Genomic DNA, 25,055 nt, shown 5'->3' on the forward strand with positions numbered 1-25,055 from the left:
ATGCAGTCTATGCTATTTATCAAGAATAAAGCAAGGCGTTAAGGATTTTATTATGGAATAGCATTTGTGATAAAACTAATGTATCTCAAGCTATAAAGAAAATGGATTTTCGAAGGCTAGACAAACGGTACACGAGGGGAACAATCGGATTTTATAAAATTACGTGATAATTCTATCACGTAATTTTTGAATAATCTGATTCGCTGATTCCTTGACATCCTTTCTTTAGGAGAAAAGTGCATGCCCTTAGTAGGCAACTGACATCGGGCATGTACCTGTTGACACCACAGCTCCGTAGCCAGCATATTGGCGAACTCCAGCGGATCAATGTTCTGCATTTCGAGTGTCGGCACCACAACCACGTTTATAATTAGACGCTTACTCTATTGTGTTGCGCTTTTTGCGACGCGACACCTTCGTGCGGGTTCGAGTTTGTTAGTCGATGTGTTCGTTATAAAATCCGCCCTCGCAAATTTGTATTATCTAAACAATACACTGGTGCAGGTGACTGGGTTTTTTTTTTAAATTCGGTTAGTTTAGTAAGTCTCAGACGTTTGTATATTCGGCGATAGTCGGTCTCGATCGCGACAGTTCGCGTTAGCTAATCGTGTGCGCGGGAGTGCGGGTCGTTCGTTCGTTGCGCGCGCGTCGTACGGCGGCCGGCCGCGGCGGATCGCGCGCTACTGCCTCGCCTCGCCCGCCCTCGCCCGCAGTTCGCCCACGAGCGACGTCGAAATCACGTATTAATAGAACACTCCTCTAACTCCGGAAATATTTCGCATCATTTCGCATCGCACGCGGCGGCTTCTAGTTATCCGTGGTAATGGGCGGTGTAACCTGAAAACAGCGCCGGCCTGTTTGATGCGAACTTTTCAAGTTCTCGTAATCGGAGCGCGGAAGCCTACGTATAACTCACCTTTGTTTATACGCGAACGAAGTTTACATGTGAAGCTGTGATAAAAAATAAACGTAACATCGATTAAATAATAATTGGCTACCTAATATCAATGCGTTGAATGACGCCGACTACCGATGTAAAGTAGGTGGGAGGCTCGGCAGGACCTTGCGCCAAGGACGCGCTACGGCGTAGGCGGGAGGTTTCGGTGAATACAGCCTTATTTGGTATCGTGTCAACTATCAGCTTAAGATACTTTTAAAGACACTACTAATCATTTTTTGGTGAGGTTAGGTGACCATATGAGTAGGTAACTACGTAAAAATGGTCAATTAGTTAAACGACTTAAACTCCTAAGCTCTGAATATTTTTCTCAGAGTTTACTTTTGTCTACCAATTCTAAGAAGTAATGGGACGCATGCCAGTGCACGCATGACATTGTGAGGATAAAGAAATGAAAATACATAGAAATAGCCTTACAGCACTGCTAACAGTCTAGCATAGGCAGGAGACACAAAATTACCCCTGATTATACCCTCTGACAAGAGCAACAGTAAGTTACGGCAACAATTTACCCCGTTTTTTATTAAACTTATATTATTTTCACGCGCCAATGTTCAGAGAGTTGATAAAGCTGTGAGATATGATTATGAACATTTGTCCTTTTTCCGGGGAGAAAAATGTTCAGCTAGTGTCCTTCGTGAGTTCAAAATAAAGAGATACGTTCATCCCTCCTGAACGTGATTGGGTAAAATCACTCCAAACTTTCGCATTTATAATAGTCACTATCAACATCTTTATCAACCCATTAAAGGGGCCCTCTCAGAATCAGGAGGGTTAAGGCCGGGTTTCAAGGTTTGGATTCCCTAAATTAAAAACGCACATAACTCCGAAAATTTAGAGGTACGTGCCGGGGATAGAACGGGTTACCCAGAAAGGTATCCCGTAGCTGTAATCACTAGTTTTCATTGTGTATATATACATTTATAATAGTACCTACTGTGCGAAATTTAAACGAAACCCATTTCCAAGATGTAATTTTATAATGGAATTGCGTTTCTCCAATTTTCGCAGAAGCTCTGGTAACTGGTAATAAAAGAAGGATTAGCCAAAGATCATCTGGTAATTGGTAATTGTGGCCAATCTCGCAGGCTGGTGGCGACTGGCGGGACAAAGCGAACGCTCCGGAAGCTCTCCGGCCAATTACACCAATTGCCCAAATGAAATACGTCTCGACTCACAAACGCGTGCACGTACCAACTCGCTAATTGGTCACGGTGCTTACCTATCGGACACCGAAAATAATCCGCTCCGTGTGCATTATCTCGAATTTCTTATCTTGAATAATTCGGTTAGTTAATTAGATAAGCGCCTGTTATTAATATTATAATTGAACTAGCTGTCGCCCGCGTTCTTCAAAAACAACACATTGAAACATTTCAGTTATGACAAAAAAATACGCCAAAAACAAATTAAACCAAATCTTTAAGTTTGAAGAAGACATTTTGTGACGACCCCACGGACATAACGGTGGATAAAAGCAAGAAGAGAATTCTGAAAAAATAGCGTCAACAATATGATAATATTTCTCTAAGCGATCGTTCCCAAGATGCATTATATATAACCTTGCCAAATATTACCGAGCAGTTTAGGCGCGAAAAAGTTAAGTACACTCATTATGTATTTATAACTCTTGAAGAATGTGCGTGAGCACCTCAAAGAATGTTCCATGCATGCTCTTGTTAAGGCACTTCAAGATAAGCCTCAGCACTATGCAGACGAGCTAGCGTAGAAGCAAACGTTGTTATCGCGGTCATGAGATCACCACTATATCCAGTTGTGACGTAGCCGTGAGGTAGGCGATGGACATGCTAGCGGTAATGCCGTGAAATTATATTATTATATTACGAGTATAGAATAAGACTTAATAGCAGAACAAATGTTGTACGACACTTATGCGTGTGAGGAGTTTAACTCGGAACTTTCTTATCCAAACCGATCAATAAAACTTTTGATGCATATATATATATATATATATATGCATATATATAGAAACTGGAGAGAACTTTTACTTAAATTAAATTCGTTAACTAATAACTAAGAATTCAAGAAAAGACTTAGAAGAAGTTTCTTACAATAATACTGATACTTTAGTTCTCAATATTGATTTAAAAACAAAGAAAAGTAATGTTGGGATTTAGAAAAATTTTATCTGTAAGAGGCTTTTAGTTACACGAAATTATAATCACTAGATTTAAGGTTAAGGATGCTAGCTTTAAAACTCTCGTAGGTTCTCGCGAGAAGTTAAATCTCGAATAGTAATTCTGAACAACGACAAAAAGTCAATAACCGATATCGTTCATAGTTGGATCAGTAGGTACCCTTAGTATAAGGTATGTACGCTCCTAATCGGATTCGAATCGTAAAATATATTCTATGCATCTGGTTGTAAAGTTTAAATTCGTCTACATTTTTACAGCAATTGATATTGGCAAAATAAAAAACAGGATTACCGAATTGACGACTCTTAATCGATAAGCATTGGGTATATTATGCTTCGAGGTTACAATGTTGCGATACTCGAAAACGTTTGCAAGATTGCGAGCATGCAGATATTATATTAAGCGAACTATACATAGTTCATTTTCTCGGATTCGGATCTGACGTAACTAATTCACAAGCGCTCTTATATTCGGAACGCTGTTGTCTGTTACGGGGAAGCGTGGGGTTTTAATCGTTTTCAAAATAGGTATTCGGGAGTCAGGGCAATTTACTGGGAATGGATTGTCTGGGTTTTGTTTAAACTATTTTTTAAATTACACGCCTGTTCTATTTTAACACAAGGATAAAGATAAAATTTCGATTTACTGCGGTTCTTTTGTAAAACGAAAAAAAGTATTCTCAAATTTGTTCCATTTCAATATCGTTCTTTTTTATTATTATTTTTCTTTTATTTATTCTGACTATGACATGTTTTTATTTTATATAATTATATTTTTCCTCATAAATATAACTATTTTTGTATGAATAAAAATTGGAAGAATTCTTGAAAAGTAAAAAAAAAATTTCTTATACGTACGTAGATTATGTACGCATCTGAATTTGAATCTAGCCTTAAAACTAATTCAAGACTATTAACGATTGACTAGCTATGTAAGTATCCAATACTGTGGTATGTGTGTTAATTAGATCTTATGCAAATATACCCTAGCATGGCTTTATAGCTTATATGTTATATAGCTACGCAGGTATATACGGATTACTGTTTTTTTTACCTTCAAACTTAGAACGCTCCTTAAACACATCCGATCCATACTACATGAGACATACAAAATAAAACCATTAATTTATTCAAATAAGTTCGCTATTCTTTTTTTTCTGCTGCATGAAACGACCGCAATTGTTTGAATTGATACAGCTGCCGCACCGTGCCGCTTACACTTGATATAGGATGCTTCTTAATACATCAAACAATTGTTTTAATTTTTGTAATACATTTTTTTATTTCTTGCCAGTGTCACTTCTAAGTCGAATAAAGGCAGCCAAAGGTGTAAAAAGATACTATAGATGCATGTTAAGTGGCATAGTAAATATTATATACTCATATATCTAAATATAAATATAAATATATATAGCTGCTAGTAAGTAAACATAGTAGTTTCATATAGCTATAGGCATATTGGCGGTAATGCAAACCCGTTATCCGCACGTGTGCACGCCCACGTCCGTATCCGTGCGACTTATCTAATTCCTATATACAGGCTGTTAGCATATTAAACTAAAATCTAACTGTATTTTAAAATTTGAAGGTTTCACAGCTAGGAAATCATCTAGAGATATCACAACCCAATGTCAGTGGTTGCGTGCTACTTTATCCTCACAATTCCGATTTTTTTCCGTTTTACACAACACGTTCCAACACCCTTTTTACCTTTTTCGGAATAAAAATTTACCCCGGTCATTATTTTAAATTAAAAAGTTCATATTAAGTGCTAAATAACAGGATATTATTCTAATTCTTACACAGTTAATTCATAATCAATTCCTGTTGTGATGTGTCTTGTAAATAAATAAATATCACAACAGACATCCGGGAATTGGGCACTTCTAAATTTAACAAATATCGATAAAATGTAAGGATACATATTTACATATATTACATTAACTACAATTTCCGACCATAGGTATTTTGTTGGATTTCCTTAAGGCAAAGATATGGCCACTTGGGACATCCTGTGTATGGTAACAAATAAAATGATGCAAGACTGTCAAACAATAGGTTCTCAATAGGTAATAAACCTATTTGATATCTCTCTCTCAATAAGTTCAAAGTTTATACAAAACGTAAGCTTACATAAAAATCCTATTATAATATTAAGGATTATTTAAACGATAAAAAAGCTTGGGTGTGAATTGCTCTAGCTTCATAGCTTAATTTAAATTTACTGGAAGATGGTGATAATAAAAAAATAAATTTACCCGGCTAAGTTTGTTGTGGGCTCTTCTTAGACCAGGGCGCGTTTGGAACCCTCGTAGCTTTAGATTTAAGTTGGCGAACGAACTAATCACCATCCCGTTACAATTATGTAAACAAATATGTATGAACGCTTCATAAGTGCCTGTGATAGGCCTACATGAATAAAGAAATTTTGAATTTGAATTTGATAGTGACTATACATATGTAGGTACTTATAACCCTAAGAATTTACCTTTTATATGCACTGAAACAATATGCGAGCTAGGTATTACAGTGTGGTCTTACAGTGCTCTTGTAAGCTATTTTTAAACGTGCTAATTTTAGCATCGACAGATCCCCTTCACCATGGGATGACGCGGGGCATGTCTGCGAAAATAAACATTATAAAATCGAATCCCCTGTTGCGGTCAAACGCCTCTCTGATTCAATCTTTTGGATATCTTGATAATTAGACGTTTCCTGTGCGGATATTTGAATGTGTATTTTATTATAACGATCAAGCAATATTTTAAATACCTGGTTATAAGCGATGATGCAGTCTAAAATGGTAGTGGGCTAACCTGTTAGGGGTGTGGCAGTTATATTAAGCCCTCGAATCGTTTTTTACGCGACATCGTACCTGAACTCAAAATCGCTTGGCGGCCCGTCTTTGTTGGAAGGGTGTTAACTTCAGGCACCCGCCAGACCAGATAAGAGAAAATTCAAATGTTACAAATTACCAAATTGCCCCTGACGGTATTAAACCCGGGACCCCCCGCTTATAAGTCCACAGCGCTCACCACTGCACCAGGGAGGTAGTCGAAGTGAGGTATTTATCGTTTTGTTTATATTTATATAAAAACTGCAAGTGTTATTTTTTTATATTATAATTAATTAATTTGAGACAAGCATTTATAATTGATGAAACAACAATGCAATTAGGTATTAAGACTTAAAAGACCGGATACATGTCAATAGAATTTATTAAACAACAATTGTACCTATAAAACATAAACTGTCACTCCCACATTTCAGTTTCGTAAACATTTTGGGAATTTCGTAAATATCCTTTCGTAGTGCTCAAAATTTCATTTTTATAAACCGATCTACTTTGCCAGTCTGTTAATTTATACTTTACACAGTTACTGGTTAAGTGATATACTCACATGTATAATAAAAAAATATATATTACTTAAATAACTCTGTAAGGTTCACCTTAGTATAAATAAAAATAAAATAATATTATATACTACGACTATACACATCGCCATCTAGCCCCAAAGTAAGCATAGCTTGTGTTATGTGTACTAAGATGACTGATGAATAATATGCATATAAACACCCAGATACTGAAATCATTCATGTTCATCACAAAAATTGTCTAGTTATGGGAATCGAAACCACGGCCTTGGACTCAGAAAGAAGGGTCGCTGCCCATAGCGCATAGCGCCAATTGGCCGTCAAAACTAAAAAAGAATAAAAAAGGCAGTATAAAAGCAAAAGGTGGTAAATTAAATAAAATTTGGTAATAATTGTGTCAAGTTTCCATACGAATTTTACAGTTACTCAGGTAAACGTAACCGAAACACCCATGTCACCGCACGACCATGTGGCTCATATTGACATAAGGTCGAACAAATCACGACGAGACGGCAAGAGTACACATAATCAAGTGCGTAGACCCCTATGTCCCATTAAGGACCCTTATGATTGTACTAATTTGTACTCTAATGTTAAACATACATATCCTTTGTTTATTAGATCTTTGGCAGAAATCTGTCTGACTCTCGGAGGGTCAAATAACTTTTTGTCGCTGTCCGAGAGTAAAATACCTACCTCTTTGTCAACAAAACCTTGCGGTATTGAGTTGAAATTAATCATCTTTACCTAATCATTACCGGCCTAACCTAACCTAACCTACAGAACACTAGTCTTCTCACAGTGAGAAGTGTTTAGGCCGTATTCCACCACGCTGGCAAATTGCGGATTGGTGGATTTGACACAACTTTGAGAACATTATTGAGAACTCACAGGCATACAGTTTCTTGTTATATTATTATTATTATTCCACTACAAGTTGGCCCTTGACTGCAATCTCACCTGGTGGTGAGTGATGATGCAGTCTAAGATGGTAGCGGGCTAACCTGTTTGGGAGTATGGTAGCCATACCCCTAATCGATTTCCTGCACCTCTTCGTCGGTAGGGTGGTAACTAGCCACGGCCAGAGCCTCCCACCAGACAAACAGATTTCCTCACGATGTTTTCCTTCACCGTTGAAGCATGTGATATTTTAATTACTTAAAACGTATGTGCGTTTTAAGTAATTAAAATATCTGTAACTAAAAATTAAGAGGTGTGTGGGCGCATTATTACGAGCTCATTTATATAACATTCATGATATAAAAAAAATACATAAATTACTTAAATAAATATAATAGATAATATATATACAACAATACTATGTTGTATGTATGTTTAAAAGCTTAAGATTAAGAAAAGGCTAGAACATTCCACTATTTATTGCTTCATCGCCAACGATGTCGCTCTAATCTACTTTAAACAAGGCTCAAGGGTCTCACCTTCAAAAACTACCATAAACATGTCTTCCGTAGAAACGGAAAACAATGTTAATGGATATAACCATTAAATATGTAAATTTTCACTCTCGAACAAATATGGTATGGGCCGGTGTGAAATAACTGGTTTGAAGAACAAAACAATACACAATTTTAGAGCTAAATTTAAGGTTCGTTATATAAAGATACCCTTATCATATAAAAAAATGACTAAATATTCGATATTTTATTTTTGATAAACATAAAACAGATTACGCAATTAAAAAAATTATTAAGTAAGCATTTTGTTTTGCCAAATTCGCAACACACACTGCCAAAAGGCTATAACAGTCTACTGCATGTTTTTCAGTGTCTGGGTGTTTATCTATATTATATTATAAGTATTTATGTATTTTATTCATAAAAATTTTTCATCAGTTATCTTAGTACCCATAACACAAGCTAAGCTTACTTTGGGACTAGATGGCGATGTGTGTATTGTCGTAGTATTTTTATTTATTTATATATTTATTTATAATTAACGTGTCCATCTGCTAAAGCACGGAAAGATGGAATAGGAGAATTTGACCCCCGTTTATAATTACACAAATATTATTTGGATATTATTTCCACTTGTGAGCCAGTGCTCTGAGAGTTGATAAAGCTGTGGGAGAAGATACATTTATTTCCTTTCCCCGGGGATATAATTGTCTCCTGCCCATGATAGCTATCAGTGGCGTGCACTGGGTTTCTTACCAGGGTATGCATAAGGCAGGAAAGTTGCATAAAATGGCAAAAATCCTCCTCCTATACGAGTTGTACATCAGTTTTGGGTAAGCAGTGCTTTTAAGCATGTATGAAGTGCACGCCACTGCTAGCTGCACTTATTAGCATGGACTTAAAGCCTCTCCCAAATCTTTGGCCATAATCTCCACGCTGTGCAGACGGGTCGGCCTCCGTTATATTCCCTTAGTCGCCACGTACGGCTACCCGCGGGAAAAAGGAGGGTTACAACTGTATTCTGATCTGCCGTAACCGCACGGCACATAATACATATATATATATATATATACATACATATATATTATAAATATATACATATGCACCTATAACATATAATATCAGTGCCATATTGTGATTTTTTTATTCCATAATACTTTTAACTCATATAAAATTTGCTCAAAATCCCGTAAGTCGTGTAAAAAGACGAATATCCCGGGAAACCCTACCATTACCTCATCGAGAAGCGTAAACGTTTCCCATACCTATCATTCCTTGAGTCCAAGCGATATTGACCTCAATGCTTTTGACTTAAGGCCGTTTTATTTTCATGTAAACACCCATAAACACTCACGAGACTATTATCACGTCAAGTTGGGAAGGTCATTACTAGATGAATTTTCGCTTTACGCTGTTACATTTTCTATCTGGCCGGTTATCTGGAAGCTCATTAACTGTGCGCTAATTGCCCAGGCTAATAGCTGCTCGCGTTGTCGACTTAGAAAATTCCTTGAACTGTTTCTAAATAAACAAAGATATTTCGTTACTTACAATATTGAACTTTGTTTACCGCTTCTAAGTAAAAACTCAAGTGTTTTCGTACATTATCTGTTTACCATTTTAAATTATGTATGATACGCAAGTGTTTATGATGCGTTCCATAAAACGTACCTATATCGCAGGTTCTTCGTAAATACAGTGGAAACGATTAGTGTCCGTATAACGGAGTTTATATTTTTAGTACATATCATATCATATCATACTAATCATACTTCATCATACTAATATTATAAATGTCAATGTAAGTTTGTTTGTTACGCTTTCACGCAAAAACTAATTAACCGATCCTTATGAAACTTTGTACACATATTCTTGAAAGTGTTAGAAGTAATATAGGATACTTTTTATCCCGACATTAAGCACGGTTCTTTTGGGAGAGGGGATGATAGTGCTTGACGATTTTACACCGTTATGGTGTCCGACAAATTATAACCGATTTAAATACTTATTTTTTTACTATAGAGGTTATAATATGTGTTTAATTTTGCAAGAAAACAGAACTCCTCAGCGGACAGCAGAAAACCCCTCATTTAAGGCTTAGCGATACTGAATACTTTAATTTTTTTTAGAACTGCAGCTAAATTTAATGCCACATGAAAAAACAAAATCAAACGCAGACGAAGTCGTACTACTAGAAGTAAAAATATATTATGTAAATACACTTTCTTGTTCACCATACGTAAAGTAACAAGCCGCTAACACGATTTGCGTTCTTTTTCACCCGTCAAAATCGTAGTCCAAAAACAAGAGTTGCGTTTTGTTCTTCTCAAAATTTTGCGGAAGTTATTTTTATCGAAATTAATTCAAAACACATTTCTGGCTGAACTAAAGTAGTATCAGCTGAACTCCTACAATACCGCTAAAGTCAAAATATAATTAAAATTGGATACCGGATATCTATATTAATCCGCAACCTACCAAATGAAATAATAACATATTATTTCATTTGGTAGGTTGCGGATGAAGATAGAAGCTGGTTGTTAACCAAATACAGGGTGTATTTGGTTAGCCGATACAAGGTTAACACGGGTTAACGATATTAATCAGTGTTTTCTGTGATTAACCGAGGAGCGCAAAAATAAAACTTAACAAGATCAGTATGCTACAGTGACCGATGCCATATACAGTATGAGTACTAATCTAACATTAAATTGTACAGGGTGGATATTAAACAAACAACACATGCAAGTACGGCGCCGTCCGCTTAGGGCTCTGTCACACGATGCTGGAGACGACGCTGCTTTATACAGGTTTTTATTTGACTTGCAATGTTTGTGTGTTTGTTATTTTGGGTAAAATCTTGCAACTCCATTTTTGAGCAGACATTCGTTTTTCATGTAAATATAAACTATTTCTAATATAGCTCTTGTATAACACATGTTATACTTATAACAATACAGTTACATGTTTTACTAACATGATTTATGTTGCACACTATTAAAACATGCTGTTTAACTTTGTTTTATTACATGGTCTGAAACATAGTTGATTTCTCTTGAAAGGTCTTTTTATGAAAATTTTAATTAAGGCGCGTGATCTAAAGTATTACTAAGTTGCTACGTAAAGGATGACTCTATTACTATAAGGTAACTAATAAGTATTTTACACATTCATAATGATACATTATAGGGACTGGGTCACTAACGCATTTTTTTTTTATTCCACTACAAGCCAGCCCTTGACTGCAATTTGAAGATTACGAGCATTACCTTAGAAAAAAAGCTAGTGAATATAAACAACAACCGCTCAGCAGTGGCGTGCACAGGGTTTTCGACCAGGGTATGCATAAAGAAGGAAAATGGAAAAATCCTTCCCCTTTATGAGTAATACAAATTTTTTAGGGTATGCAGTGCTTCTGTGCATGTATGAAGTGCACGCCACTGCCGCTCAGTCCCATTAAATTCGATTTAGAAAGAAGTCCATTGAGAAAGAAATAAAGATAAGTTATTGATTTATTAACTTTTTTTCAATTCAAAAGTGTAAAAAGGAAATAGAAATCTTACAGTCCAAGTCAAGGACAATGTCAAAAAAATATTTTGAAATAGGCCCGTAGCTGGCACTTTTTATGCTTACGATAAAAATTGTGTACATTGTAGCAGTGGTGTAAATTGTAGCAGTGGTATCCATAGAGGGTATGCACAGGTTAAGTAGATGGTATAAAGTGAAGAAAATTACCAGTACGCGTAAAAAAATCGAAAGGGTAGGCTTTTAATAACTGTTACAATGCCTATCCTTATTTTTTTTTTTGTAAACCGTAATCTCGTACTGGAGTTTTTTCCATTTTATATGATCTGCCCGCTTAGTGCATATCCTGTATGCCACTGCATTGTAGTGAGACGATATCGGCAGAACATGGCGATAGATATATATATATTATAGTTATATTTATATATATATATATATATATATATATTTTATTTATATTTATATATTTGTATAATTTTTAAATCTTATTTATTGCACCACCTACCTCTTTTCTACGTTTTTTCCTTTTACGCCATTGGTTGCCTGGAAGAAATCGCTATGTAGCGATAAGGCCACCAAATTGTACTCTCTTGATTGTATTTATATCTTTGTAACTACTTTTTGTTTCTTTGGTGTACAATAAAAGTGTATTCATTCATTCATTCATTCATAGACGATTGTTGTAGAGAATCACATAAACTCACAGCACTGTATGAACGGACCTTAACTGTCGCGACATTGACCGCCAGCGAACGAATAATAAAACAAGCCGACGCCTGGCACCGCGCCAACAGCCCTTCCCTTCACCTTCGCTGCAAGAAAATGCACTGCCAACATCGATCCCCAACTTTCCGCCATGGAAAGTGAACACAGAACGGTGAAAGATAAGTGAATACGTATAGTATGGAAGTACTGCACTTTCATTGATTAGACACGTACCCAGTCTAGTAGTCTGTGAGTAGGGTTGTCAAAGCTAGATTATATATATAGATAGTTTTACTAGATTATACTAATACAATTATCATTAAGGTTGATACCTTAGGACTTAACTTAGGACTTCGGCCCCACTTTCAGGGGGACCGAGTTCGATTAAATAACTCTTGCTTTAGCGGTAAAGCAAAACATCGCCAGGAAACCGGCTTGCCTTAGAGTTCTCTAAGGCTTTCTCAAAGGAGTGTGAAGTCCACCAATACGCACTTGGCCAAGTTGGCCACTACGGCCTATACACTTATAATTTTGAAGTCCCGTACCCAGTAGTAAGCCGGTAATGAAATGATGATGATGATATAATTATTAAGAATAAACCCAAATTCCCATAGAAAGTGAAAATAGAATAAAGTAGGTACGGTATACGTGGATCACGGGTATACTGCATTTTGTATGGCTGTTCCACTTAACATTTCTTAAGCTGTAGGGACTCTCTGGGAGGAAAATCTAGAATTAGGGTTGTCAGAGGTAGACGAAAATCAAGGAAGTGAAACTCTTTGTGTGGTACAAGGATAATCAAACCAAAGAAATCAAAGTCTGGCACCGCTCCAAAAGTCTTTCACTTCACTTCGTAGCAAGAAAACGCACTGCCAAGATTTCTCCCTTGCACCTTATATGTTCGAAATGCTTTAAATATTGTCTTCAATTTTAAAAATAGAGTTACTGAATAGTAGTTCTTAACACCTAGCACCTAAAGCGTTACTAAAGTAAGAATTCGTAAATTTTCATCAAACATAGCTAAGATCACTTCTGACTAATTAACCTTTCAAAAATATAAATAAATACCGGTTCATCCGATTTTGAGCTACCCACCCACACTCACATACACGCACACACAAACACACAAACACATACACACACACAAAAACGTAAACACGCGTACGCACATGATATTTATATGCGCGTCGTTTTCGCGTCGGAGGTTGAAAAAAAATAAAAATCATAACGCTCACTTATGTATGCATTCTAAAAATTTTATATTTGTAAAATGTTTTCTAAAATGTTCGTACTTGTAAATTACGTAACAGGCTTTGTAACTCTTCTGTCAAGATAATCTACTGAATCGTATACAAAGCGGATAACCATTTAGTCAGAAATATGGTACTTTTCGATGTGAAGAACAACAAAGGAAATTATTAAATTGTTTTTTTCAACCTCATTAAGCAGCACTCAGCACCTTTAATATTAACTACGGTAAATTACTAAAATATAACGTTATTATTTATTGTTCGTGTAAATAGTTACATCCAGGAAATACCCTTGTATTTCTTTCGAAACATATTATTTCGTTTCGCAAAACCTAATAAAAAAATAAACGATTCGGTGAAAAAAAAAAAGTAATCTGCTAAAAGTATCGGTGAGCGCGACTGTCGAATCGACCTTCGCAGTTGGTTTTCATGAAAACTGCTCAGTTCGGTGCGTTCTCGGAAAACCCGCGTGAGTCATTCGCGTCGCTCTCTGTCGCCGGCGACCGTACTACAAAGGCGGGGAGCTGGCGGCAACTATGTCGTTGGATTAGTGCGCCGCGCCGTTGGGACTTGGGAGCGAAAACTATTGTTTATGCAATGAACATTGAACAAAATTGGGGCAACAACCAAGCAAAACTGCAATTTATCATTAATTGTTTATTATACGCAATAACATACAGGGCCTACAAATACGCCCTTGTATTATCTTGGACTTCCATAATGTAAAGACAACTTCCATTGACGCACTTTGGAAGTAAGGCAAACTCCTATAAAGCCTATGCGCGACGTATTTTTAATTCTTATAATTAGATTCAGAATTGGCATTTCAATTCTGAACTTAATTATTATTGTAAGGAGTAAATTTATATTTATCTATTTTATGACAGCCAGTTGGCGCAGTGGGCAGCGACCCTGCTTTCTGCATCCAAGGCCGTGGGTTCGATTCCCACAACTGCAGATGTTTGTGTGATGAGCATGAATGTTTTTCAGTGTCTGGGTATTTATCTGTATATTATAGGTATTTATGTGTAAAATATCTTTATAAAAATATTAATCAGCTATGCATAACACAATCTACGCTTACCATAGGGCTAGATGGCGACGTGTGTATTGTCGTATTATATTTATTTATTTTATTAATACAATAATACTTTATATGTTTAATTATAAATTTGATTCTTGATGCAAATTGAATGGCACAAAGTAATATAACAGCTATAGTTCGACGTTTCATATCTGCCGGGCGTCTTAACTGTACTTTTTTCCATAAATATCCCAAACAGAGTTGGTTAAAGGTTTTACATAACTATTGCAAAATTATATAATTCTGATGAGGTTGTATAAAAAATTCTGGTTCAAAAATTGGTATAATTTTTCACTACAAATGTTACAAAAAGTTATTTCTTATTACTTGCATGCATTAAGTAATTAATTATAGGAACACGACTTGTATTTATTTCTATAGGTAATTCAATTATAATAGTGAAAACCACACAGTTCCTTTAATTAAAGCTTCATTATTTCAACTTGTCATATGAACTAAAGACTTCAATTTTTTCACCACAATCTCCTTGGTTATATGTTGCGTATTATGTGGCGGCTCAATTCAAAAACTCGATTAGTTACGTTGAATGATTCATGCAAACTATGAATCAGTATGCTCCGAGAAAATTTCACTCATGAAAAAAAGGTTTTATTTTTTTATTTTCACCCGCGGTTGAAAGGTAAGGTAAGGTAAGCTCCATAGTTTGGCATAAGAGTATATTTCTACCATTTTCCTATAACTACATGATTTTGTTAATTACTTACGTTCGAATATTAATGACTTACAACATGCATTTTATGGCGAAAGTTTTGACATTGACACCTTTGTAATCGCACTTCGCCAGCGTCCTGGTCTACGGCCTAGATAATAATGATCAGTGCAAATCCCCAGTACGAGCTATAAATACTTAAGGGTAGGGTTTTTATAACTCTTACAATTCCTATCCTTAGGTTTTTTTGAACTCTTATCAGAGATTTTCTTCATTTTATATCATCTGAATACCCTGTGCACACCCTCTTTGCACGCCACTGATGATGATGTTGAAAAATGATTGGAATGTCAATAAACTACCGTGCCACGTGTACTCAAGTTTTGGCTATCAAATTAATGTACGATTGGAGATTAAGCTTGCACGACATTGTCATATACTCGTACCTTCCTAAGTTAAATTATAAACAAGCTGTTATTACTTGGTGCCATTCAATTTGCATCAAGAAACAACTACGCTGGTACTATATTAGGTATACTGAAGGTAAGGGAATGAGGAAGACGATTGCCAACAGGTAAAACCGGAAAATGCCGGAAACTGGCAACTCGCATGCGAATATTTATTAAGAAAAATCGTGCTTATTACTGCTAAATTGTTAATAATCTTAAATATGCTCTTACGTAGTGGCCAGTAATAATAGTAAATCTGTACTCTGTTACTATACATTGACAGCCGATTGGTGCAGTGGGCAGCAACTCTGCTTTCTGAATCCAAGGCCGTGGGATCGATTCCCACAACTGGAAAATGCCTGTGTGATGAACATGAATGTTTTTCAGTGTCTGGGTGTTTATCTGTATATTATAAGTATTTATGTGTATTATATTCATAAAAATATTCATCTTCTATCTTATTACTGCTATCTTAGTACCCATAACATAAGCTACGCTTATTTTGGGGGCTAAATGGCGATTTGTGTATTGTCGTAGTATATTTATTTATTATTTAATTATAGATAATATCTATATTATAGATATATGAAAAAGAGGAAACATTTGTTATCGATAAAATTTGAAACTACCGATCCGAGTTAAATGAATTTATCCAGTAGTAGCGTGGCGTAGGCATACAGAAATACTTTGTAATACAAAAATAAAATGTAATGTTAAATTTTATTCTATGGTACTAAATAAATAAACAGTAAAATTTTTAAAAATATAAAAATTATAGTTCAATTTGTTAATTTTAATAAATACACATAGATATTTAGCATACAGACTATACACTGACATTTAAACACACTCGACATCAAGATAATATTAAGATAGTCTTATCAAAATCGAGAGCGGGCGTCATTCGCGGCCGGATATGGTCCGGAAATGGCGAGCATTCCGCGCGGCGCCACACACCAAGCCGCAAGATGGCCAACAAAAAACAACAATCCTACGCTTTTTGTTCGTGTAACCGAATAACAAAACATGTTTTTATGCTTCTTTAAATGCTTAATCGTTACAAATTCTGAGTGGTCTTGAGTATCGACTGTAATATTGTAGGATTGTTTGTTCTGCGGTTTGCTCTATAAAGTACTAAAATATTATGAGTCAATTAACTTATTGGTTATTTAACACATAAATAGGTAGTTAAGGCTATTCTCTAAAGTTTTATAACCTACATTCTGTGTATTAAAGCGGCAATAAAAAGAATAAATTATCAGAATTCTAAGCTCCAACACGTTTTTTCAATTAATGTTTTAATAGTTATAATGTATCTCTAAATAAATTTGACATGCCACATTTTTAATTCCACTACAAAGTTAGTCCTTGACTGCAATCTCACCTGGTGGAAGACAATATTCTTTTTCTGAAGTACATACAGACAACGCATCGAGCTCGAAAAAAGAAAACAAAAGAGTTTTATAATGAAATTCAGTATAACATTATATCACTGTTTGGATGATAATATAATAGTTATTAGAACATTTGCTGTTAAATGGCAATACGCTAACTGCTCAAGATTTTATAGAGGATTTAAAGCATGGAAGTAGATAAAGGTTTTTTTTTTTTTTACCATCTCGTTTGTGGATCTTCCAAGTATACGTGACATTGGCGAAATATAACGTGCTGATTTGACACTCCTAAAAGCCAAAAAAAGCAATAGAAAAAATGGTGTGTAGATATTAATACGCTGTCGATAACGAAAGTGAAATTAATCAATTTAAACACTAAATATCTTTAAATAACTGTTACAGTTTTCAATAAATACAAAATAAACGTCAATCTCATTAAGATTTATGCACACATAAAGGGCATAACAGGTTATCTTGTACTGGGAAGTATTTTAAATCGGTATTTATTGTTCTACGATAAGAAGTCAAAGCAACAGCTGCGACCGCGGCTGAACAAAGAGTGTAGTCCGAACGCGTTAAATTGCTATGCAAATTGTATTGTGATACTGATAATGTTCTTACTTCCGCACATAGCTCGATTATGCGGCTAAGCTATATATAAATATTGGGTACACTGTAATAGTAGGTACATAACAGGTACATAATATTTCGTGTCGTGACAGTAGATTTGGATTTTTTTTTATTGACGATAGGCCAAAGCTTGACGACAATCCTGCCCGTTAGAAAGCAATAATGAGGTCTAGGTTGGACGCTTGCCTAGAAAAAGTCTATATATATTTATATATATACATATAAGCATATAATATATATGCTTATTTTATTTTTTGTATTAAAAAATTATTATATTAGTTATTCGTAGTATGTACTTAAGTGTGTAAATTTATGTATTGTTTTATCGTTATTGCGATTTCCCGTATCGCATGTATATTCCTATCGTTAAGGTAACCTGGAAGAGATCACTTTTAGTGATAAGGTCGCCTTTTGCGTCTAATATTTTTTTATGTATAATTTTAATTTATCCTACACTAAGGGGGCGTCTATAAATTACGTGAGGGGTTTTTTTATTTTCCGTCCCTCCCTATCCCCTGGTGAGATGTCGTGAGATTTTATTTTATTCAACCCCCTCCCCCGACCCCCAATATTACGTGAGATTTCTCAAAATGTGGGTTTCTAACTTTAACGCATCGGATTGTTATTGTAAAAAGACCAATGGGCCAAAATAGTATAGGTTTTTTTTTGTTACAATCAGAAAAATAATTGCGTGATATTTGCCGAGACCCCCCTCTCTCCAACGTAAGATTAGATGAGATTTGACTCGACCCCCTCACCCCCTTAAACATCTCACGTAATTTATGAACGCCCTTTAAGCAATAAAGATGTTTAAATAAAATAAATAAAGCCTAGATCATAATAAAGTTGTCACAAGGGTGCCCCTGCCTGCGGGTGTCGTACGAGGCGTCTAAGGGAATATAAAGGGAAACGGGCGTCCTCTATGGTACAACTACCATCTACTGCGATCGCCAACCCGTCTGCCCAGCGTGGTGTGGACAAACTCTCGTTTTGGAGAGACCTTGAGTCCAGCAGTTGACTGTTATAGGATATTGACGATGATGCTATTGGTCGGATACACTTTAACGAACACCTACATAACAAGCAAGATACATAACAAGCCATTAACCGCCGTTTTAGCGTAACCTACAAAAACATTTTTTTTCAGGAGAGAGAGAAGAAATTTATTGACGGCCGACTGGCGCAGTGGGCAGCGTCCCTGCTTTCTGAGTCCAAGGCCGTGGGTACGATTCCCACAACGGGAAAATGTTTGTGTGATGAGCATTAAGTGTTTTTCAGTGTCTGGGTGTTTATATGTATTTTCTAAGTATTTATGTATATATAATTCATAAAAATATTCATCAGTCATCTTAGTACCCATAACACAAGCTACGCTTACTTTGGGGCTAGGTGGCGATGTGTGTATTGTCGTAGTATATTTATTATTATTATTTATTTATTTAAATATTATTTTTACAGACAAAACAATATGTGCCGTTAAATTTGACAGAATACCATAGAATTACAATAAAACATTACATACTATTTCACAAGAATGTAGGTACATACAGTTTTTAAAATGTAAAGTAGTTATTATAATATTTATACAAACAAATGCGTGCCTCACAAATTATATTGGTGTGTATGTAATAAATGTATGTAATGGTGCCATTTAAAATCTACTGTCCCTGATTTAGGTAAAAACCTGTATTACAGGCGACAGTGCTCTCCTTAAATCGTTGTTTCGATGATTGAGTGTATGATTGTGCGTATGTGCGTATTTATTTACAAAACTTAAAGTTGAATTAGTTGGTTGACGGTACGGTATACTGGTTTGCACAGGGCTTTTGGCAAGGTAGGAAGCTGTCAAGTGGAAAAATCATTTTCCTATACGAGCTATATATATACTTTGACTTTGACGGCCGAGTGGCGCAGTGGGCAGCAACCCTGCTTTCTGAGTCCAAGGTCGTGGGTTCGATTCCCACAACTGGAAAATGTTTGTGTGATGAACATGAATGTTTTTCAGTGTCTGGGTGTTTATCTGTATATTATAAGTATTTATGTGTATGAATATATTCATAAAAAAATATTCATCAGCTATCTTCGTACCCATAACACAAGCTACGCTTACTTTGGGGCTAGATGGCGATGTGTGTATTGTCGTAGTGTATTTATTTATTTAATTACTTTATATACCTACTTTCGGAAAGAAAATTAATATCATAAAAACGGATCTATAACGCAATGTAGCCGGGCATAGCTTGTTGCTATATGTAGTAAGTATTCAAACGTATCAATGTACGAATTACACCTACATAATATATATTATCGGTGTTAATATTACATGTTCAGGATCACTGTGTTCGTAAATCAAGATATCTGTGGTATTGAACCGCTCAATAGCAGCCGGGTGTACAGGTGGCCACGAGTTTGCGACATAAGCGTAGTATCAAACGCAAAAAGTATATGCTCGTATCTTTACCGACCTTCTTACTAATGAACGTTGTAAAAAGGTTGCACAGTCACGCAATACTTTATCTCCTTCTTTCGAATGTTTAATTACTGATGGAAGATAGAGAAAAACTGTGTAACTTATCACCAGCTACACGTTTATAAGTGACGCGCCGAGTGTTCAAAAACCACAAACAAAATACTAGTTATCGCTGTCGTTAGTTTTGGGTAATCAGGTTTAATGGCAGTTTATACTAATGAACAATATTTCAGAAGCAGAAGGTACGTATGTTTGTGATGGAGTAACACTCGATTGATCAAGAATATCTAATGATTATCATCATACTATTAATGAGTCATACATGTTGACCACAGGCCGTTTTTAAAAAAAAACACTATTAAATATTTAGCTAATTTTGAGTCTGTACAGCGGAGAAAGTCAGACCTATCAATGTAGACAAAGTGGTTATAGTTGTAACGTTATTTATACTTAATTATTTCATCATGCGGTCATGTAAGTATAAATGGTTTCTGCGCACTTATTGAACAGGTATCTTACACAATATATGTATACAGAAACGTACGAAGCCGGCCTCAGCTCACCGTGCGGTGGCAAGGTTTTTATTTCTTATGTTTTAACACCATTTGTTGAATAAATATTGGATGAACGAACTGCACTTTGCGCAAGTCAGATACTGAAAATTTGACTTTATTTGCTATAATCCGCAAAAACCAGTACAATTTGGACGGTGTCATTGTACCCTTACTAAAATTTTAAAGGTTTCACGCCGTGCGATGGAGAAAAAACTTTTAGAATAGCGACAAACCGAATTGACTAACATTAACGCGAGCGAAAATTTATTATACGCAACGTTATATAGATCTTGCAAAATATGTTGACTACGCACATTTCGCTCTGATACCGGAGTTCATTTAACCGAGCGTTGTGGTAACACCGTTGTATTTTGGAAGAAAATTACAGAAATATAAAAACCACTTTACATATTTGTCTAGTTTTTGCTTATTAAAGTTAATTTGTGTTAAATTAGTGTTAAAGTTATTGTTAATTGTATGCCATTTATTGTGTATCACACCGCTCTAAGCTGGCGGTAAAGGGACAAGGTCGTGGCCCCGCCGTTAGGTACAACGACTTGCGCCCACGCACGTGTTTGCTTGTTTTATTTAAGTTTTTAATTGCGTCGCCCACATTCACAGTATGCGCTGAGTGGGGGCGAATCCTGCCGGGGTTATAATCTGGCACCGTTATGACAGTAAAATAAATACTTTTAGACCTGCAAGGACAATATGGAAGTAATGATACTCTAGAGGTTACGGATTCGGCTTTCCTTTCAGGGCAATCGAGTTACAACCCGGCATCATTATCTTTCGGAGTTATGTGCGTTTTTATTGTAAGCAATTAAGATATCACTTGCTTAAACAATGATGGAAAACTTTGTGAGGAAAACTGCATACCTGAGAGTTCTCTATAACCTTCACAAAGGCGTGTTAAAGTCTACTAATCTCGACTTGGCCAGCATAGTGGACTACAGCCTAAGCATTTCTCATTCTGAGAGGACCCGTGCCCTGTAGAGTGCAGGTATCGGGTTGTTATTGAAGTACAAAGTAAGAACTTTTCTAATGCAAGATTACCAAGGAAGGTGTTTTTTCTGATTACTTCCACTTCACAAAAGGAAAAAAATATAGTGGCGAAATAAAAAAATAATACATAAACTTTTTATATATATTTCAACAGATAAGGAAATTTGCTGCATAGCATATCAAAGAGACCCTGGCGGCAGATTGTATGTAGTCACAGGACATTTAACGAGTGGCGAAGTAAATGCCGTGAATAAAGTTTACGCCACTCGCGGAGTTTAACGACATATAAGTGTGCGTTTTCGGAATCACAATAATGTTATATTAGCTGGTTCACCATGCATTTTGGTTTAAATGAAACAGTCCCGTTTTTATTTACTATCATCATCATCATTTTCATTACCAGTCATTTACCGGCCCACTACAGGGCACGGATTTCCTATCAAAATGACAATGATTAAGGCCCAGTACAAGGATTATATTTTGTTTTCATTGTTCTTTTAGATAGCCCCCGAGTGCAATCTCACCTGGTTTGTACTAGTTTAGTTATGATGCAGTGTAAGATAGTTTCGGGATATAGGATAATCTGTAAGGGGTATAACAACTATATTAGATCAACACCCCTAAACGGTTTCGGATCGGAATTATAGGTGATGACTAAAGCACATTTACCTATCAGCTAAATTTCTCGTTGACATAGATTGAACTTGAAATATTATCCACCTTTTTATATTAAAAATAGTGGTTGCCCTACCATAAACCCTTTGGCGGGCCATATACTTGATGCTACACCTCAACTACGCAGTTATATACGAATTGCGCAGGTTACAAGGCGTCGAGCAGACGTACGGACAGACAAAGCCATTGTCTCGACTCAAGGTGCTGTGTTTGGCGGCACTTATGCTAATTTCTTTTGAAGAACGCCACGGCCTTCCTTTGCGGGCTGACAAACACTTTATAGCTGGCAATGCAAGAAAACACTACAGAGGTCGATGGCATCCCTACTTTTAAAATACATACTATCCACAATCCATTCTAATTTTTGTTTCTTTCCCAGTTTTTTTTTACTATTGATTGACTCAATCACTGCACCGATTTGGTACCTACATATGTAAGAGATGGAGAAAGGATACTTTTTATATCGAAAAAGAACGAGTGTAAAGTTCTCGAAGCGTTTAAAAAGCCTTTGTTACTTATGCACGGCTGCACAGCTGAATCGATCTTGGTAGGGAGTGTTAACGTAGAAATACAAACGTTTGAACGTGATACGCAAGGTGGTCTATATTGAAACCCAGGGGCCAAAAACGATCTGCAAAGGGTCCATAGAAGAAATTGGGGGTCCTGCAGTGGTGGTACCTACGAATCTATAACCTTAAATCTGGCTTGCCTTGGCGTTTTTGTGTACTAGACACTATTTGATGTAAATAGTGAAATAAAAATTAAAGTGCCTTAGCACGTAATTTTGATATTTTAAGCTTTATTTAAATATTTAATGATAAATTTGCAAGAAAAACGATATTAAGTTCGCCAGATAATAAATCTCCAGCAACGTAACATTGGCAAAATATTTTTGTTTTTTTTTTATAAGGAAAGGAAAAGAAAGACAGGATGGGGTCCATACCAAAAACCCGAAATCATGGCAAATGGTCAACGAGTCTAAAAAAATTTAAGGGTACCAAGGGCCCTAACTAGCATAACGTCTGATTTAATAAATTTTCAGTGCCTATCAAATAACAGAGCGCGGTAAAACACTGAGTAAATATTCCGACGTTACGTATTTTTTTTGAATAATGCGTACAATACCTACGAGCTATTAAATAGGTAACTTAGGTTATACCCAAGCGGGTACGTTATGTTAACAGCTTTTGACACTGAAGGAAAAACCGGCTCCATCCTTGATTGCAACCTAATTTCGTTTGGTGACGTAAACGGGCCGGGCGTGGCCCGTGGTATTATCTCGGATGGTGCCGTCGGTGCCAGGGTCGCCGCGGCCTTTCAGCTGGCCTGATAAGGCGAGCTTTCATCTGCGCCTCTGCGCTTGCGCATTCCTTTTGTGCCCTAGCGTTTCAATTTTCTCTTCGACGCAGTGAATTATATCTTGAAGAAGATTGTGAATATGGAATTGTATTTGCTTAGTCTTTTGTCCCTAGAATAAAATATGGCCGCTTCAAAAGATAATCACTTTTAGAAACATCGTGAAAGTGTCAATTATTTATGTTTTTAGTGATCCATCTACCGGTAGATTCTACCGGTAAGAAGGCCTGGATAAATAAATATACTACGTCAATACACACATCGCCACCTAACCCCAATGAAGATACATATAAACACACAGACTTGTTGTGGGAATCGAACCCACGGCCTTTGACTCAGGGCCGCTGCGCACTGCGCCAATCGGCCGACAATATACAGGTGGATAAAAGTGTACATTGCAAACTATTTCTCTTACAGCTTATTTTTATGTAATAGTGACAGAGCACAATATGCTAGGCAAAATACAGAATTGTCTCGTCGTTTCAATATTAATCAGCCGTCAATTACTTTACTTCAGGCCTGGACAGTTATTATTTTTTTTACAGTGAAAGTTTGGACGATACGAGGGCCTCAAAGAGGTCGATGGAGGCGGAAGACGATCTCGGGTTTGGTGGAGTGATGGAGTGTAGAGTGGGACATAAGGGTTTCGACTTTCGGGAGTTCGGAGTCCGAACGAAACTGCTTCTGATTATTTCTGATGGAGTAATTTACTTGACCAAGCCAAGTCCTTCTCAGGGTTTTGAGCTTCGGTGACGTTGGCAGTTAAGTTTATAATTATTGTGACAGACAACAAGTTAAGCACATTAGGGATAAGGCTCGTCTTTTTCAGGCTAGGTAATGTAACAGTTAATTATATTAGAAAAATATAATATGTACTCACTTTTAAGTGACAGATAAAAAGCTAGGCAAATACGGATACAGTTCGTGTTTTTAATATTTTCCAGCTTTTTCATTGATTATAGTCAGTTGCTTTATTTAAGGCCTTGACAGTAGTTTACAATTATTGTTCGAAAACATTACTCTATCAGTTTAGGTTTATAATAGTGACAGATAAGAACAAGCTAGGCAAAATGCGGATAAGGATGAAGCAGGACACGGGCCCGTTATCGCGACAGATAGCCGGCCGTCCGAAACGTCTGCCAACACTCGCCTTATCGCACTTCCACGAAATCATCCACAAACACTTGCACTTATCGCTAAATATTTCAAAATCGCTATACCTATTAAGGAAATTCTTACTGCAAACCGGAGTTCATAACGTATCCATATTCTAAGTTTCAATAAATCTCCGATTTATACATATCGAAAAATCCCCCATGCAATTTTATTTCGTAAAATGTGCATTTTTTACTACACTATCAAATTCATATTAAACCGATTCT

General features: G+C 36.2%; 1 protein-coding gene across 3 annotated transcripts in view; it reads right to left on the minus strand.

Moving 5' to 3' along the window:
• LOC120632382 (transcription factor kayak) overlaps positions 1 to 25,055 on the minus strand; it is a 77,686-nt gene that overhangs the window by 16,200 nt on the left and 36,431 nt on the right. Inside the window, exon 1 of one of the 3 annotated variants that reach the window (XM_039902244.1) lies at positions 276 to 678. The exons of the other annotated variants lie outside the window; for them this stretch is intronic. Coding sequence (XP_039758178.1) covers positions 276 to 338 — 63 coding nt within the window. The 5' untranslated portion in view covers positions 339 to 678. Of the gene's footprint in view, positions 1 to 275; positions 679 to 25,055 lie in introns of those variants that run through there. 3 annotated transcript variants of the gene reach the window in all.

Source organism: Pararge aegeria, chromosome 19 (genome assembly GCF_905163445.1).
Source record: "Pararge aegeria chromosome 19, ilParAegt1.1, whole genome shotgun sequence".
NCBI classification, from domain to species: domain Eukaryota; kingdom Metazoa; phylum Arthropoda; class Insecta; order Lepidoptera; family Nymphalidae; genus Pararge; species Pararge aegeria.